This window comes from Acartia tonsa, chromosome 15 (assembly GCF_053477335.1).
Source record: "Acartia tonsa isolate MP-2025a chromosome 15, ASM5347733v1, whole genome shotgun sequence".
Taxonomy (NCBI): Eukaryota; Metazoa; Arthropoda; class Copepoda; order Calanoida; family Acartiidae; genus Acartia; species Acartia tonsa.
The window spans coordinates 22,123,977-22,143,008 of NC_137274.1; the positions used below are offsets into that span (position 1 = coordinate 22,123,977).

The 19,032-nt window shown below is 32.0% G+C and overlaps 1 protein-coding gene across 1 annotated transcript in view; it reads right to left on the reverse strand.

Moving 5' to 3' along the window:
- Positions 1–852: 852 nt before the first annotated feature.
- The window catches only part of LOC145306843 (innexin shaking-B-like), a 61,577-nt gene continuing 43,397 nt past the window's right edge, over positions 853–19,032 (reverse strand). Inside the window, exons 10-14 of the mRNA XM_080149158.1 lie at positions 8,101–8,227; positions 7,131–7,228; positions 6,566–6,628; positions 4,589–4,674; positions 853–3,262 (exon numbers count right to left, since the gene is read on the reverse strand). Coding sequence (XP_080005284.1) covers positions 4,615–4,674; positions 6,566–6,628; positions 7,131–7,228; positions 8,101–8,227 — 348 coding nt within the window. The 3' untranslated portion in view covers positions 853–3,262; positions 4,589–4,614. The remainder of the gene's footprint in view (positions 3,263–4,588; positions 4,675–6,565; positions 6,629–7,130; positions 7,229–8,100; positions 8,228–19,032) is intronic.

Below are 19,032 nucleotides of genomic sequence, written 5' to 3' on the forward strand. Positions count from 1 at the left end.
ACAGTTAATAGAATAGAAATGAGATATCAACTAGATTTTCATTGAGAATAAAGATAAAAACATAACTGGGGGAGGAATACTTTACATATATATAATACCTTTTTTTCTCAGATAATAAATTTAGCTTTTTTGCAGTAGAAATATTCTTTGAGCATGTTCCTAGTTTACATTTCAGTCATAGAAAACATAAATTAGATGAAAATAAAATATTGACCAAAACTAAAATTATCATGTTATTAATAAGATTCCAAACTCAAATAACCAAAACTATACAAGAAAATAAGGCATATCTTTGTAAAAATAAAACATTAAATGCAATTTTTAAGAGAAAAAAATAATAATGATATATAATTAATGAAAATATAAAAATAATTGTAACCAGCATGATTGAAATGTAAACTTTTTTAACTGCAAAATTGTTAACAAAAAATGTGGACAATTTTTTTTTTGGCTATAAATCAACATTAGAATATAAATAAATAGTTCTGTATTAAATAGAGGCAACAATATATATATAATATAATATAATACTAATAAAAAGCTCTACTTCAATTTAAACTATAAAATAATTTAATGATAAAGATTCTTTCAATAAACTCATATTTTTTTTATTTACAAATGATCAGAAGCTGATTTCATCAAATGAATGCATTATGTAATTAGAAATTTTATTAATATACATTTTATGTACAAATTTTTTCTTAATACCCTAAATTCATTTACTTAAAAAGTAAAAAAAATTCTAACAAGCAGTTTAATTATAATTGAAAAATATCAATGGATTCATCCATCCATTTTAAAGTTAGCTTTTTTTTATTTTGAAAAATTGGCAGTTTTCTTGTGTTATAAATCTGAAGAGCAGTAAGGCATTTACAAATTATGTTTTAGACTTTTTTGTATGGTTTAAATATTTTTGCAGATTTACTTGAATTGCTAAAAAATGAATTTATTTTGATTGTTGTATGAAGATGTAATTTGTAAATACCCACTGCCCCCATCAGTATGTGGAAGTGTTATGTTATTTCAAACTAAATTATACTATGAGAGTAGGCTGGATAGGCACTGCTTTAGAAAATTAATAAACTTCAACTAGTAGGACACAAGATTTTTAAATTGATTTACACTTTCAATTTATCATGATTTTATCAATGTAACACAATAACTGCTTGCATTGATATTTTCAATAGCTTTTAAGAATCCTACTTTCAATGATCTTTAAAGTTGGATAATCATCTAATAACTGTCTAAAGCCTCCTTTTTAAGTGGTAATAAAAAGACCTAGACTAAACAAATTTGAAGTAAAATATTTATTATAAAGAAATATCATATTGCCTTTTTGATTATTTGAATCCTTATTCAGTTTTACTCTCTCTGTAACATATTTATACTTCAATATTTGTTGTTGAAATAAAAACTAAAATATTTGAAGCCATTAAAAGTATAATTATTTTTAAAAAAACTATGGATAAAGGATAACAATGGATGTAAAGTAAATGGATACATGCCATAACTAAGACAACAACCTTATTATGTATCCTTGTTGTCATAAATGCTTGCTTGAGAAACAACCATCTCTTAAATCTGCATATTTGTACATCAGCTATGTACTAAAATGTACACAAAATTTACTTCAGAATATGTACAAAATATTTGGTGTATTTTTTGTTCAACTTGGGCCTTGCTTTGGTCAATTTCAAAATCCTGGCAAACTAATTTGTCTTTGTGTTTTATAGGTTACCTTGATGGTATATATAAGATCTTTGGAATTGGACAAATTAACTTCTTTTTTTCTTCAAGAAAATAATCAAAGATCAAAGATTTAAGACTTGTTTTTAGACATCTAGACAATATTTTCAGAATTCAGAAATGGACCAAAACCTGGCCCAATTTAAAGATATCCACCATAATTCAAGTTTACACTCTGCTTTTTGTCTTTATTAGCTAAAAATTAAAACATTAGAGAAAATAATAAAATTGTTCTAAATGCATAAATATTTTAACCTATAAATTAAATGCTTTTAAATTATTTTAAAGAAATGTTAATTTAAAATACTTTTAAAGAATTATAAAGCATGAAGGATGAAATGAGTAAGAAATGCAAAAACTAAAAATAATTCAGATAAAAAGCAAACACACACTTTAAAAAAAATCATAAATGGAATTAAAATTTGTTAAGGCCATTATTTTTATATGCATTGATTATTTTTGATTTTAGAAAAAAAGATTTAGAATAGATAGATAAAAAGATTCTTGGATTGAGCAGTTTTTTTTTAATTTTATGATTAATATATTTGTTATGGTGTGTGTGTTTGTGTAAACTTTAATAAAAAGACACTTTTTTATATAAATTTTGTGTCTTTTATTGCTCATTTTTCACCAGTTAATAAAAAAAATTATTTTCATATCAGATTAGAAAAAAAAACAATTTGCAGCTTCCCAAAATTGACTACAAATAATTTCTAGACATAATTCTTATATTATTTTCTATATAATTATGTACAGACATGTACAATTATAACAGTAATGTACAATCAGTACATTTTTTAGTAAAATCTGCATTCAACAGCTGACTTTAATCTTATTTTGGCGCGCAAATTAAAGAAAATGACGACATTGCTATAAACAGCTGTTTTTTCTTCATCTGGTTTGTACAAATCAGCTGTTTTTATTTTCATAATAACTTTCTATACAACCATCCTTTGTCTTCTGTATGCAATAATAACATTTTATATATTGTTGGCAGCTTTTAGTATTATATAAAATACTCCCCCTGTAATAATAATTATACCTAATCATTTTAAAAATCCCCCAAAAAATTAAGGGAATTTTTATCACTGAATTATAACAAAAAAAAAAGAGAGATGGTTTAAAATCAATCTTGTATTATCTTTATAAGTGGGGAGGGGGAGCATTTTTTTTACAGCTACAACCTTTGTTAATAAAAAATAGCCTTCCCAGCACTTTTAGTACAACTGTCTTTTTTCTAATAATAATGACTGGCCCAGCTTATAACATTATCACTTTTTAGTGGCGCCATTATCAAACTATGCCTAAGAAAAAATTGTTGTGAAATAATTTTTTTTATAAAAATGTGTCATTTTTTTGTTAATTTTTTTGCAACAACTTCCAAATATTCACCATAAATAAAAAATTTGGATGAACAAACATCCCTTTTTTTGGATTCAGGTTTTTTTTCATTTTTGGAAGATTTTTTTCTTATAACTATTGCTAATTTAATGTTCACTTAGTTTAGGCGTAGTTCCTGAAAGATTTCAAATTATTCAATCATTTTTAATTGATTATAATAATTGCAGAACGTAAAAGAGATATTTAGGGATTCCAATTAATATTTTGCCCCAAGGTTAAAATTTCATTCCCATATAAACGACCCCTTAAATAGTGGATGTAAATATTCTTTTTTTCTCCCTGAGGTAGTCATCAATTTCCCTGGTATCATTTTTTTTCCCTGGTATCATTTTTATCCCCGAGGTAGTCATTTTTTCCCCGAGCATGGCAACCGGTGAACAGAATCTCAGTTCTGCACCACAAGCCTCGCACGACTGAAGTTCCCATGTCTATACAGTCATATTTATATAAAAATCTGAGAAAATATTTTTAGACGGTTTTGAATTTTTTTTGAAGATTTTGAATTTTGTTGAAGATTTTACATTTTTTGGGAAGATTTTATAATTTTCATTAATTACTAAAACAAAGCATAATTACCTCGGGGAAAGAAATGACTACATCAGAGAAATAAATGAAAATTAAAAACAAAAATTAAACCACATTTTAGCATAAAAATGAGTTTTTGTTTAAATGAGAATAATATTCCTATCCATTTTTTTGTTTAGAAATAAATAAACAAAAAACTGGATGGGAATACCCCATTTTACTTCATCCGCTATTTTACAGGGATTTAAAGGGATAAGACAATGGCCGAAGAATTGATATAAATCACCAATGATGATATACAAAATTACCCCAGTCACAGGTTAAATATATAATCTCTCATTCTACCAAAGACATTTTCTTTCAGGGGGGTATATAAACATTAAAGAACATGTCCTTACTTTTGTGATTTAAAAAAAATAGCTAGTCGGTGCTTTTAGTTACTGTAGATGTAAATTGATCCATACAATTTAGATGTGCAATCGTTTTTTGTTGTTGTAGACCTCTTAATTTTGAAATAATTTTAAGTTTTTTTTTTTAAATTAAGTTGGTTTTAAGGTATTAAAACGCAACAAAAAAAGAAGAAAATTGCCATTATGAACAAAAATAGTAAGATCTTTAATTTGACACCTTACCTTTTTTAATTATGTTGAGTAAGTATTGAAAAATAATCTATTTTGATGAAAACAGTTGAATCAAAACTTTGAACTTTGGGAGCTCGTCACGAATGGCTTAAAACAAAATAACAAAAGTTAGGACAGTTTTTTTTGCAAAAAATTATTATTTTAAAGTCATCCTGATAGGAAGACTCCTTCCCCCTAAAATGGCCATTAAATCTTCGGGAACGGCGAAATTGCCGAAAATCGTGACTTTGACGGCGGATAACGGCGAGACGAATTTTAAATGATTGAATATTTGCCTTGGCAATGCGTCATTGTTTCTTTGTTATGCGTCCGTAAAATCTTTACTTTGATGTCCCAATCTTCGGGCCAGCTCATGCATCACTTCCTGTGGCACCAGACAAACAACATCAATATTTATTGAAAATTCTGGTTTTTTCCATAATTTAACCAGTTAAAACTGGACTTTGCAATTGTCCGCGGACTTTTGTAGGAAAACCTGGATTTTTGCCAACCCTGGTTTAAAGCAAAGCTCTAAGCATTATAATTAGGGTCGGTCCATCTGGGAGAGTTAGCTTTTTTCGTTAATTTAAACAGGTTAGAATTGTCCTTCTATTATAAACTTTGTTTGATGATTCCTATAATATTTAGGTACTACTGAGAAAGCGCAGCAACTATGTTTATACAACAAGGTACAATGTTGTAAGTGAAGCATCTCTATAGTCAAGTCCTAAAATTGTAAGTATGTCCTTAAACATTATCATGTATTCAAGCAGTTTTGAATTAATATGCAGAAAAAGCAGAATATAAAAATCTAAAGTAAATTGTTGCAAAACTGCTAAATTACAGGATACTGTTTAAGGATACTTAGATTTTTAAGACGTGATATAGTCCCTTTCGTGGCAACGCCTCTTAAGAGGCAATTCGTCATATTTTCACAGTAGTTCTTCTCCTATTTCTAGCTCTGGGGGGGGGGCTCTAACTCTGCGAGGCCAATGCCTAACTCTTCGGAGCAATCACCTAACCTAACTTAACCTAACATAAAATAACCTAAAAGCTAATGTGAAAATAAAACAATAACCCCCTAATGCTTCGCTTATAATATTAAAGGGAATCACAAACGAAGATAGCAATTTGTAATAACATTTTTCTAATGTAAAGCTTAGGAAAGCTTTTAGTTAGGTATACCTATAAAGTTTCTTTGTTAGACAAAGCCAATATTGTCCTGTTGTGACGTCATAAATTTCGGGATAGGAGAAAATAAAGGGGGAAGAATATCTCTTTTAAGGAGATGGGAGAAATGGGGTTACCTTTCCCTTTTCCGTTCCCGAAATTTATGACGTCACAACAGGATAATATAGGCTTTGCTCTACGTTATCTTAAGTATTCTTATCTATAGTTTATCTAAGTAAAATTTCTGTAAGGGTTAGGATAGCCTTTAGTTATGTATACTTAAATTTTCCTTTCTAGTTTATTTAAGTTTTATTTATATTTATTGTCAACCAACCCTTGTTGATTTTAGTTTTTCACATATTTGTTTGATATGTTATTTTAGGTTAGGCTAAGTTATATTGGGTAAGGTGATTGCCCCGCAGGGTTATGCAATTGGCCCCGCTGAGATAAAGCCCCCCGCAGTGGCTAGCAAAAGGAGAAAAGCTACAGTGAAAATACAAAAAATGCTCCTTAAGGGGCGTTGCAACGAAAAGGCCTATACACAAAAATTTTAAAATGAAAAATTAAATGAAAAAAAATTTGTTCGTGTAAAAATGTGCAATTTTGCGAATCTTTTGTCTTTTTGTGATTTAAATAAACCATTTGACTCTGTATATATTGATGTTTTGTGATTTAAATAAAGCATTTGACTCTGTGTCTATTGATGTTTCGTGATTTAAATAAAGCATTTGACATTGTTTTTTTTTGATGTTTTGTGATTTAAATAAAGCATTTGACTCTGTATATATTGATGTTTTGTGATTTAAATAAAGCATTTGACTCTGTATCTAATGATGTTTTTGCGATTTAAATAAAGCATTTGACTCTGTGTCTATTGATGTTTTCCTATCAACATTTCGCTTTTATGTATGTTGTCATCCTTGTTCTTACTAAAATATGTACACTTTCTAATCAATAACATGACCAGGTGTTTTTTGTGATCTAAAAAGAGCATTTCACTCTGTTTCTATTCATGTTTTGTGATTTAAATAGCGCATTTGACTCTGTATATATTGATGTTTTGTGATTTAAATAAAGCATTTGACTGTTTGTATTGATGTTTTTTCCTTGAAGATGATGCTATCAACATTTTGACCAAGCATATAGAACAAAAACCAGTCACCCATCTGAAACAATATTATTATAAAACTTTGGGTACTTCTGACATTTTTTTTAAAGTTTGGGTACCTTTGACATTTTTATAAAACTTTGGGTACTTCGGATAATTTTATAAAACTTTGGGTACTTCTGACATTTTTATAAAACTTTGGGTACCTCTGATATTATTAAGATTTAGCCAGGGATCTAAAGGGATAAGACAATGGCAGATAAATTGATGTACATCCCAAAAGATGAAATGCAAAATTACCCCTTAGTTATATACCTTCCCTGTAAAGGAGAACCATAACAGTTAAGCAATTTAAGAGATCCTTTGGTTCACAAAGACACACAGACAACCTGTTACTTGTTAATAAGGATATACTGAGTAAGCCTAAAATGTCACATATGACGTCATTAAAATTTTTTTGGGGGGGTTTCCTTTCCCACTTCTCCTCTCATCCTTCCTTTATAGACGTATTTTTATGACGTCACATTTGACTTTTCAGGCTGCTTCTCGGATGTACTGACCTTGCTTTTCTTGACGAGGGTGTTGACAACCTCCCTCTTGATGAGACGGAAGCGGATATACAGCAGATAGGCACGCATACGGGGGGACACAATTATCACTGAAAATATTTAAATATATTAATCACGCAACCTTTCCAGTGCATTCATCCCTTACCCTAGCATAGAAAGGCACGCATACGTGGGGGACACAATTATCACTGAAAATATATAATATTAATCACGCAACCTTTCAAGTGCATTCATCCCTTACCCTATCATAGTTTAATTAAAAACTTTTATATAGTAAACTCAGCTTTTAATATAATAAACTCAACAACAATATTTTGGACACTAAATAAATTAACCAATAAATCAAAATTCAAAAAAAGTCCTCAAGGTTGTTAAGTTAACAAATATGAAAACATTATCAAAAGAACTTGGAGACTCTAGTGTAAACAAGGATGACAACATCCATAAAAGCGAAGCACTGAAAAGGTAGGACAAACGGACATTAACACTTGTATAGTGTCAGAACTGAATAATCATAATATAAATGTATAAGAGTCAAAGCAAAATTGTAAGTAAATTTGTTGAAAAACTGCTTGATACAGGATAATGTTTATGGACATACTTACATTTTTAGGACTTGATTATAGAGTTGCTTCGCTTATTACATTATACTTTGTTGTCCCAGGAATTAATATACCAAAAATCAGATCAATCGGATGGTTGGATCACATGAAAATTTGTAGTTAAAAAAGTAAAAAAATTGACATGTTTAAAATGGACGTACGGACTTTCTGGTAATGATTATAGAGTTGCTACGCTTTCTAAATCGTATCTAGCTTCTAAAGGAAACACCATGCACAGTTTTAAATCGATAGGACAATTCTAACATGCCTAAATTAACAAATAAAGGCTATCCATCTCGGACGGACGGATGGACCAACCCTAATATAGAAAAGCTTCACTTTTAAAAACTGTGACTTACCTAGCCTGTAAATGACTACCAGAGTGGAAAGGCAGCCTAGGAGCAGGAGCCAGAACCATAGGAATATATAAATTTTCTCATTAACTATATTCAGTGGCAGTATGCAAAGGGCATCATGTTTCTCAACCTAGAAAAATAAGAAATGTTACAAAGAGCTTAGACAATATTAAATAATGCAAAGAGCACCAAAAACATTGAAATTTGGATGTTTATTATATTCAGTGGCATTTAGAAAGGGTATCATGTTTATTAACCTAGAAAAATAGGAATTGATACAAAGAGCTTAGACATTATGAAATATTCCAAAGAGTGTCAAAAACATTAAAATATGAATATGAACTGTATTTAGAGGCAGTATATAATACAAATCATCTTTTTCTACCTAGAAAAAAAGAAATTGTTACAAAGAGTTTAATCTATAATACAAAGTAGCTTGATGTCTGTCCGTCTGAAGCTTAAGATCTCGGTAACCGCTGAACCGGATAGGCTCTACTCTTCAGGGATTATACCTATTGGTCCTGTGGTGGTTTTAAGCTATTTTCTTGGGGGGTGGGACACCCAAAGCCCCCCCCCCAAAAAAAAATGAAAATTCCCACCAAAAAAAATTGAGGCAGTTACTTCAAAATAAATGGCAGCACCAGAAACACTTATTTTTTTAATTTTAATTTGGATATTGGACAAGAACTTGCTCATTTTAGTTATCGATGGTGGTTAAAATTGACTTTATATCCTCAAATTATTCTCATAACTATATTCGAAACACAGAATATTTTAAGCCACCCAGAAAACACACAGTATACACAAATTCTACATTTTTTTTTTTAAATTCATTTTTTTTTCTTTTTTTAACATTTGTCTGAAGTATTTAAACAAGAAAGTATTTTTCTCTTTCTTATAAGTGACATTATAAAAGATATTTTTCTGTCTTATGGCTAGGGATAGTTAAGATTTACATTTTTTTCTAAATATAAAAACAACTAGCGGCTTCACTGCTAGCCTCTAAGGGCTTAGCACCAATGTTTCAAATAACCTGCCAAAAAAAATGGTTGGGATTATTTTGTTTTTTGGGTTGGGGGTGTCCCAACCCCCAAGAAAATAGCATAAAACCACCACAGGACCAGAAGATATATCCCGTGAAGATTAGAATACAATAGGTTCAGTGCCACCAAGATCTTAAATTTCAGATGGACAGACAGGCAGACATCCTGTTACTTTAGTATAAGGATTATCCTAAAATGAATAATTATATCTAGCTGTTTTTACCCCAGATATAGATATTATTATTCCTTTTATCATCATCACATGGTTGAGGATGCTGTCAATGACACTTTAACGCCAGGTCCAACAACCAAGGATAACTAAGGGGTGCCAAATCGCTCATTTTTTGTCCAAACAACCTGTGTATTAGGTTAAGTAACATCCAGTAGACAACCTACTCTTTGAGGTTCAGCTGGTGTCAATTTTTTCCAGAGAGAGATGGGACAATGGGCTGTTTATTACACTAATCCTTAAAGTTTCATAATAGAGTTTCTTAGCATTAGCATATCAACTTTGGGGACTTTTGTGAATTTTGATTGGTTTTAGTATTAAGTGTTTAAACATTTCAACCACTAATTGTAATCTACATAAGGGGAAATTTTGTGTATCGTCACAGGGGATTTACAACAATTTATTGGCCATTGTCTTATCCCTTTAGATCCCTGGAAGTGAATAATCTTCACAACTCTAATTTGAAACCAGAGGAGAGTGGAGGTTTAAAGATAAAACAAGATGAGAAAAGTTTTGTGTTTTAGTCTGTGTATGTGTGTGTGTGCATGAGTGTGTGTGTGTGTGTGTGAGTGTATATGTGTGTGTGTGTCTATGAGTGTATGGGTGTGTGTGTGTGTATGTATATGTGTGTGTGTGTATGTATGTGTGTGTCTGTATGTGTGTGTGTGTGTGTGCATGTGAGTGTTTGTTTGTGTGTGTGTGTGAATATGTGTGTCTGTATGAATGTAGTGTGAGTGTGTGTGTTTATGTATGTATCTATGTGTGCATGTGTGTGTATATGTGTGTGTATGTATGTGTGTGTGTGTGTGTGTATATGTGTGTGTGTATGTATGTGTGTGTATGTGTGTGTGTGTGGGTCTGAGGGTATAAGGTGGTGTGGTTAAAACCAGAGATATAAGGAGATAAGACAATGGCAGATAAATTGATGTACATCCACAATGATGATACACCTATCTACCCCTTCTGTAGATTAGAATTAGTGGTTGAAACATTTGGACCCTTAACTAATTAAACCAACCAATCAGAATTTACTAAAGTCCTCAAAGTTGTTGAGCCAACTAATTTGAAAATACTACTATAAAACTTTGGGGACTAGTGTAACAAACAACCCAATGTCCCTTCCCTCCCTGGGGTAAAACTGTGTAGAAGTTGTTGGCTTCTTCTGGTAATCAAGAATAAAATGGAGAAGAAAATCCTTATACTAAAGTAACAGGATGTCTTTGTGTTTGTGTGTTTGTACCGAAGGATCTAGCTAACCGCTAGCTAATCGAGTTCTCCTTAACCGTGTAGATTCTCATGGGTCCCGGGAAGGTTTATAACTATTTTGGGGGAGGGTACCACCACCCTTCCAAGAGAAATCACATAAAAATTCGAATTTTTTTTAAATATATGTGGGAGACTTCAACGTAACATAAAGAGGTATCTTAACATAAAGAATTATCATAGAGACTTTAAAAAAACAAAAACATTTAAAGTGCCACTAGAGGCCTCTAGGGGCGTAGCCGCTAGTAGAAGATATTAGAGTAGAACAACAGAGGGGGAAGGGGTTAAATAACTATATATATCCCCACCCCGTGGACCCTGTACCGTCTTTCAGTTGGGCTTTGATAATCAACCAATAGCGACTGGAATATTAACACAGCCAAGACGATACAAAAGAGCAGAAAGGAATTTGCTAGCAGAGGAAAAAGGTCCCTAACAGGGGGATCCAGGTAGTTGTCTGGGTTATACATCTATATTTATACATTTATTGGAAGGATTCGACCAGGAAGACAATTCTTATTGGTCAACCTAATCAAAGAGAGGGGACAATGGGCTGTTTATTACACTAGTCCCAAATGTTTTATAATAATGTTTTCTCATTCATTGGCTTAACAACTTTGGGGACTTTCTTGAATTTTGTTTGGTTTATTAAGTTCAAATGTTTCAACTACTATTTCTAATCTACAGAAGATGTAATTTTGTGTATCATCACTTCAGATAATGTTAGATTAGGGATGTACATCAATGCTTCGGCCATTGTCTTATCCCTTTAGATCCCTGGTCTAAATTATAGAGCTGCTATGCTTCTAAAAGTTGGTTTTAAACACAAGGATCTAAATGGATAAGACAATGGCCAATAAATTGATGTACATCCCTAATGATGTTACACTAAATTTTAAATTATCCTTTCTGTAGATTTTAATTAGTTGATGAAACGTTTGATCACTACTAAATAAAACAACTAATTAAGATTCACTAGAGGCCACAAAGTTATTTAGTCAAGGATTAAGAAACCGTTATCATAAAACATTTGGGACTAGTGTCCCCTTTCTCTCTGATTTAAATAGCATGTTGATTTAAAGCCATTTGACCAAGGAGTCTCCATATGCATATGGTGCATTATTTTCAAATTGGACCACTTTTCTGCACTACCTCTCCGATTTCGATAATACTGTATATTTCAGTCAATTCGGTGTTTCAAGGACAAAAGACAGAGGTCGACCTCTGGAAATTTTAGGTCGACCTAAAGATGCTTTTGAGGTTTGACCGATTTTATAAAGGCATTTGTTAATTGCACTTGTTTAGGTTGACCTACAGAATAAATCGGTCGACCTCTAAAAGTTGTTTGTGAACTGGGCATCAAAGTCCCTGGATGTCTAGATATCTAGCTATCCATGAAGGTAGGTAAAAAAACCAGAAAAAAAACAAGAAATTAAATTGCCTAAATAAACGTATTTCAATGTGATCCTTTTGTGAATCACCCAACGGACCAAAATATAGTGTATTAAAAAAATTGGAGAGGTAGTTCAGAAAAGTGGTACACCATACATAATGCACCATATATAATATTTCATATTAAACAGGAAATTGGCCAATATTTTGGGTTTCAATAATTTGATTTATATAGTTTGCATTCCATAGCCTAGAGAGAGGAGACAATGGGCTGTTTATTACAATAGTCCCAAAATTTGTATTATAATGTTTTCTCATTCGGTGGCTTAACAACTTTAGGGACTTTTACTGCATGTTGATTGGTTGGGTTATTAAGTTGATTGTTTAAAATTTTCAACCACTAATTTTAATCTACATAAGGGGTAATTTAGTGTTGTACACTAATTCATTGCCCATTGTCTTATCCCCTTACATCCCTGGCCACAAATGTTTTTTCTGTTTTTTTCTACGCCCCCCCCCCCACCCAAGAGGCCTCTAGGGGCACTTGAGCTCAATTGAGAAGAGAAAGTTGAATCTGATAACAAGAATTTTGATTTTTAAAAAGAAAAAGGTATTCAAATTTGGAGGGATGGATTTCTCTTGGGAGGGTGGTTGAACCCTCCCCCAAAATAGATCTAGAATCTACCCTGTAGAGGAGAACCATAGCGGATCAGCAGTTAGCGAGATCCTTTGGTACAGAAGACAAACAGACATCCTGTTTCTTTATTATAAGGATAATCCCTAGAGTTATGGCATATTTTAATCTCAGCCTGCATGACATGAGTTTGACTTTTAACACTATGTGCCAAAACATTAGAGTAAAACAATAAAGGGGGTATGTATGGCCATGTGTCGTCTTACAATTAAGTCTTTGAAAATCAACCAATAGCGTCGGGTATATTAACACAGCAAAGTTGCTGCAAAAGAGCACAGAAAGCATATATTAGATAGAAAGAAAATCCTTATGAAAAAGTATGTATGTAATTTTGTTTGTACCGAAGGATCTTGCAAACCGCTGAACCGGTATGGTTCTCCTTTACAGGAGAGCTTCTCATAGGTCCTGAGATGGTTTTATATGCAATTAAATATATAAAATAAAATTAAAACTTATGTTTTTTTGGTACATTCTAATTCTGAATTAACATCAATGTATATTTACTTACAGGGATCTAAAGGGATAAGACAATGGCTGAAAAATATATGTACAATCCCAATAATGATACGCAAAATTACCCCTTCTGTAGATTACAATTAGTGGTTGAATGTTTTGGACACTGAACTTAAAAAATCTATCAAAATTCAATAAAAATCCCCAAAGTTGTTGAGCCAACGAATAAGTAAACTTTGAGGACTAGTGTAATAAACAGTCCAATGTCCCCTCCCTCCATGAGATTTGCTTCACACAATAAATATTGTTTATTATTTTATCTATGAAATATGTTTTGGATTTTTTTATAAATGTGTGTAATTTGTTCTATATATAAGATTGGATCAACTGAAAAATGATTGCCTATTTCTTTCTTTATTTCCTAAGTAGTACAGCAGATAACTCAACTATTGCAAAAGCTATTTTCAGCTACTCCAGTCAAAGGGAAAAGTGATATAATGTATAAACGATTTATACATCAAATATTCAAAATTTAAATTTTTCAAATATTGATTTTTTTTGGTAGTTTGAAGCTTTTTTAGCTAGTAGTAAATATTAAGATAGGATGAGGGTGCTATGTACACATTCGGAAATTCAAATTCAGCTGACCTAAGATTGTGTTCTCATTCAGGGAGGAAGGGGACATTGGGCTGTTTATTACACTAGTCCCCAAAGTTTTATAATAAAATTTTGTTATTTGTTGGCATAACAACCTTTGGGAATTTTGATCAGTTGGTTCATTTAGTAGATAGTCCAAATGTTTCAACCACTAATTGTAATCTACGTAAGGGGTAATTTTGTGTATTATTATTGAGGATGTACATCAATTTATCGGCCACATTGTCTTATCCCTTTAGATCCCTAGTTCACATTAAAGGTGGGCTGGAAGGGGAAGGGGGGGGGTGAAGTATTTTTTGCTAGATTAGAATTAAGGGAATGCACATAATTTTTTATGAGGGGGGGGTTGTGTACATCATTCTAATTAGGGGGAAGGGGGGGGGGTGATTGGAGGATAAATATCCCCCTTCAAGATTTTTCAAACTATTTTTTTTGCTGAGATGGAAAGTATAAACAAAACACATCTTTTTAGTTTTTTAGTAGGGTGAGAGGGGGGGGGGGATAACTCCCCCCTAAAACCCGCCAATGGCTATAATGTGTAAGAAACAAATAAATCTCTCTTTTATTATTGGCTCAGTCCAATCCTTAAAATATTTCTAGTGTTAATTTGAACATTTAAGATATGATTTTTTAAAGACTATATTTTAGAAAAACTACTGTGAAATAGTCCTATTTATTTTAAAAATTTGGGTATAGTCCCTTTCGTGACAAAGCCACTTAATGGGCGTTTTGTCGTATTTTTACAGTAGCTCTTAATAGGTTATGTATGGTTATGTTGGATTAGGTGATTGCCCCGCAGGGTTAGGCAATTGGTCCCGCAGGGGCTAGAAATAGGAGAAAATCTACTATGAAATTACCACGAAACGCCCCTTAAGAGGCGTTGCCCATGAAAGGGACTATACCTTTTCATAATTTCAAATAAATTGAATATCATTTTTTTTCAGTTCCCATAAGTTTATGACAACATACTTTTATTTTTTTAAGGTTTAGACTTATTAAAAAAACCTAGTAGTCAGGGATCTAAAGGGATAAGACACTGTCCGATAAATTGATGTACATCCCCTATATTTATACAAAAAATTACCCCTTCTTAAGATTAAAATTAGTAGTTGAATCATCATCTTATTGACTCAACCAATCAAAATTCAAAAATGTCCCCAAAGCCTTTTTTAGTCCCTGTAGAAAAAACCTGCAGGGGGGGGGGAGACGTGTTTTTCTTAGCTTATATGGCTGAAACTTATTGTCAACATTCCCATCATTATGGAGCTTAATAAACTATAAAACATCCATGGCGGTCGGACTGTTTTTTTAGCAGATTTTTGGCTATTTTTATATATATTTCCACAAATTGGTAAATATTTAATTTGTTTTTGTAAGAACATCCTATTTTACTGTTTTTCTTCCAATTTTTGTAAAATTTTATTTCACATTATTTATCCAGGGATCTAAAGGGATAAGACAATGGCCAACAAATAGATATTCATCCCCAATGATTAAACACAAAATTACTCCCTCTGTAGTTTACAATTAGTGGTTGAAACGTTTGGTCACCAAAACAATAAGAATTAAATAAAAGTCCCCAAAATTGTTGAGTTATCATATAAGAAAATGTAATTATAAAACTTTAGGGACTAGTGTAATAAACAGCACAATGTGCAATACTATAACGTCTTTCTTATTTATGTATTAGGTGTAAGTGTGTGTGTATGTGTATGTGTGTGTGTGTGTGTGTGTGTGTGTGTGTGTGTGTATGTGTGTATATGCTAGGTGTGTGTGTGTATGTTTGTGTGAGTGTGTATGTGATGACATGTCCGCTAATATCTCAAAAATGACCACAATTTTCATGGAAGTTTAGTAATATTTGATTTTGTTTAAAATCTTTAGGAATTTCATACAAAGGTTGTTAAACAATAAATCTATCAATCAGATAACAAAGGATCTTGCTAACTGATGAACCGATAAGGTTCTCCTTTACAGTGAAGCTTCTAATAGCTCCAGGAAAGGTTTTGTGGGAGGATATCTCCACCCTTTCTTAAGAAGTCGCTCTGTAAAAAATACTCCCCCACCCCCCTAAATTTGTTTTTCTTTTTAAAAATAAAATTAAAACATAAAACAGAAAGTAAAGAATTTACTTCCCCCTAAAACATTCCTTCAATTCGCCCTTGATGCCTCTAGGGGCGAAGCCGCTAGTAATTCAAAAAAGTAGTTATTGATGAAATTCAATATATTAGGGTCATCAAACCTAGAATATGTACACCATTGTGAAAAATTGGTGGGAAAATCCGCCATTAAAAATGGCGCGAAATGTTTATATGTAATTACCTCTCCGCTGACACCAAACTTGTGGAAGGTAAACTTTGTCATTCTGGGAATGTGTACGTCATTAGGAAAAATTGGCAGGAAAATATGACATGTTAGAAATTCGGCGCGAAATCCGCCATGTTGTTTTAAACAAAACTGGCGCGAAATATTTATATATGTAATTACCTCTCCGCTGACACCAAACTTGTGGAAGGTACACTTTGTCATTCTGGGGAACACATATACCATGGGGTCCAGTCTGTCCTCCTACACCCACACACACACGCGTTTTTGGTGCGAAATTTTGATTACATGTTTCTTAGTTTTGGCGCGAAATTTTGACTACGTGTTATATTTTTGGCGCGCAATTTTCACCACACGAGGGTGCATTTTTGGCGCAATATATTGTCCACATGCTTTTTAGTTTTGGCCCAAAATTTTAATCAAGGATTTCCGGGCAAAGGTCGTGCAATAAAAGGGTTGATTGTCTTTAATTGGGTGATTGGGAATATGAAAACTAAAGGAAGAAGAAAAAAACATCTTTTAAGGGTTAAACCTTAAACTTGAATTTTTGTGTATTCTATCAAACTATCTATCTGTTTATCTATCTATCTATTTTCAGCCTTTTTGCTAATGAGATTATAAATGTATAAATATAGATGTATAATCTAGACAATTAACTGCCCCAAATGGCAGAGACTCTTTTTGTCTGCTAGCAAAATGTTTTTTTGTTTTTTTTTTGTAAAGACCCGGCTGTGTTTATGTTTCAAAGCTGATTTTAAAGACCCAATACAAAAGGGGAGAGAGAGAGAGTTACATACCCCTCTATTCTTTTACTCTAATAATGAGATTTTAATTTATTTTTTTTAATTTAGAGATAGTAGTTATGTTAATATGTATAACTACAAAAAAAATAATAATATTGGAACAAAAGTAAAACCAATCTTTTGTGTATTATACTATACTAGCGGCTTCGCCCCCAGCCTCTAGGGGCTTTGTCCCAAGAGGAAATTTTAAAAAAATTAAGTACTACTGGTGCTGCCGCCAGTAGTTTTCTGTGAACTAACTTCCCCATAAGAAAGAAAAAATTGTGGAAAAATAGTTACCCTACGCAAGAAAAAAAAATTGGGGGGGATTTTTTTATTTTTTGGGGTTTGGGGTGTCTCAACCCCCAATAAAATAAACTAAAACCACCACAGAACCAGTAGGTATATTCCCTGAAGAGTAGAATCCAATCAGTTCAGTGGTTACCGAGATCTTAAGCTTCAGACGGACAGACATCAAGCTACTTTGTATTATAGAGATAGTGACTTTAATGTTAGGGGAAAAACTGTCTTATAATTTCTCTAAATGTATTATTTACTAAGTATATTTGCGATAACTTTTATTTAATGAAATCTTCCAATTTTTAACATGTACAAAACAGCCTGCTTAATTGCTTCAAGATCCATGTCAGATCTATATAGGAAATAAATGTCTATAAACGAGCTCAAGTTTTCCAAGGAATATTTGTTTAAAACTCATAGTGCTCCAATAATCCATAATAAACTCTCATTGCCCAGAACGATAAGACCCATTATTTTACTTTATTAAAAATAAATTCCTTTTTTTAATTTCATGTTGCTATTTACCTTATATCAATGTATTTAATTTCTAATCATAAAAAAGAAAATTTAGATTTATAATATAGTAAATTTAAGAAAACTCTATTTTAAAAGAATTCGATTGTGGCGACACTTTGTGTGTTCAAATATTAAACTAAAATTGTAATCATCATCATTAACCCTTTGGTGATGGTAATGTAAAGAAAAAAATATAATTTAAAAAATCTTTTTAAAATCATTTAGATTTCTTTTAGATATTAATGCCGGGTGAGGAAAATAGATTTATTGAGAAATAGATATGCATATAGAAAACTAGCCAATAGGGAGATAATTATATCGAGCCAACTCTAGTTGTATTATAAACCAAAAAATTAATAAGAATGACAACATCCATACGTAGCGAAGCACAAATTCTACTATGAAAAGGACAAACGGACAAAGGGAGTTACAGAGCAGATTATCTGTAATCATAACAAAGTAAAAGAGAGAGAATATTTCAAAACTTAAAATCACGAAACCTATAAAAAATAAGGTTTATGTCTGTGAAAGTTGTAAAACGAAAATAAATTACATTTTCTCGTATTCATTCGAATACGGTGTATAGGCACCGGTTCTCATCCATACGTAAAAACTATGTCTAGCAACGTATTATATCCAGCTTTCTACAAATATAAGAATGTACAATCATAAGATTGTACATTCTATATCCGCAAAAAGCTGTTTATAATATGATGCGAGAAATACTATTTATATATTGGGGAGCTCTAGCCCCACTGTGCCTTCTATCTGTTCGGGATACCACTAAACCCTTCTGGATCTCCCTATTGTTACCTAACCCAAACTAAGTTAAACATAAAAGTATGCTTGTGGTCCTATTAAAGTATGAGAAAGATTGAAAGAAATAGGAAATTCTTATAATAAAGTAACAGGATGTCTATTTGTCAGTCTGTCTGTCAGTTTGTGTGTACCAAAGGATCTCGCTAACCGCTGAACCGATCGGGTTCTCCTTAACAGGGTAGCTTCTCATAGGTCCTGGGAAGGTTTATAACTATTTGGGGGGAGGGTACCACCACACTTCCAAGGTATCGTAGAGACTTGAACAAACAAAAAAACATTTAAAGTGCCACTGGAGGCCTTTAGGGGCGTAGCCGCTAGTATTTTATAAAACACTTTTACCAGTTATAAATCTATCTCAACCATAACATTTATAAATTAGTAACTACTGCTGCTTCATAACAAAATAAGTTTGAAAGAAAAAATCTTCATTATCAATCGTATATCTTGAAGAAGTGAATCAAG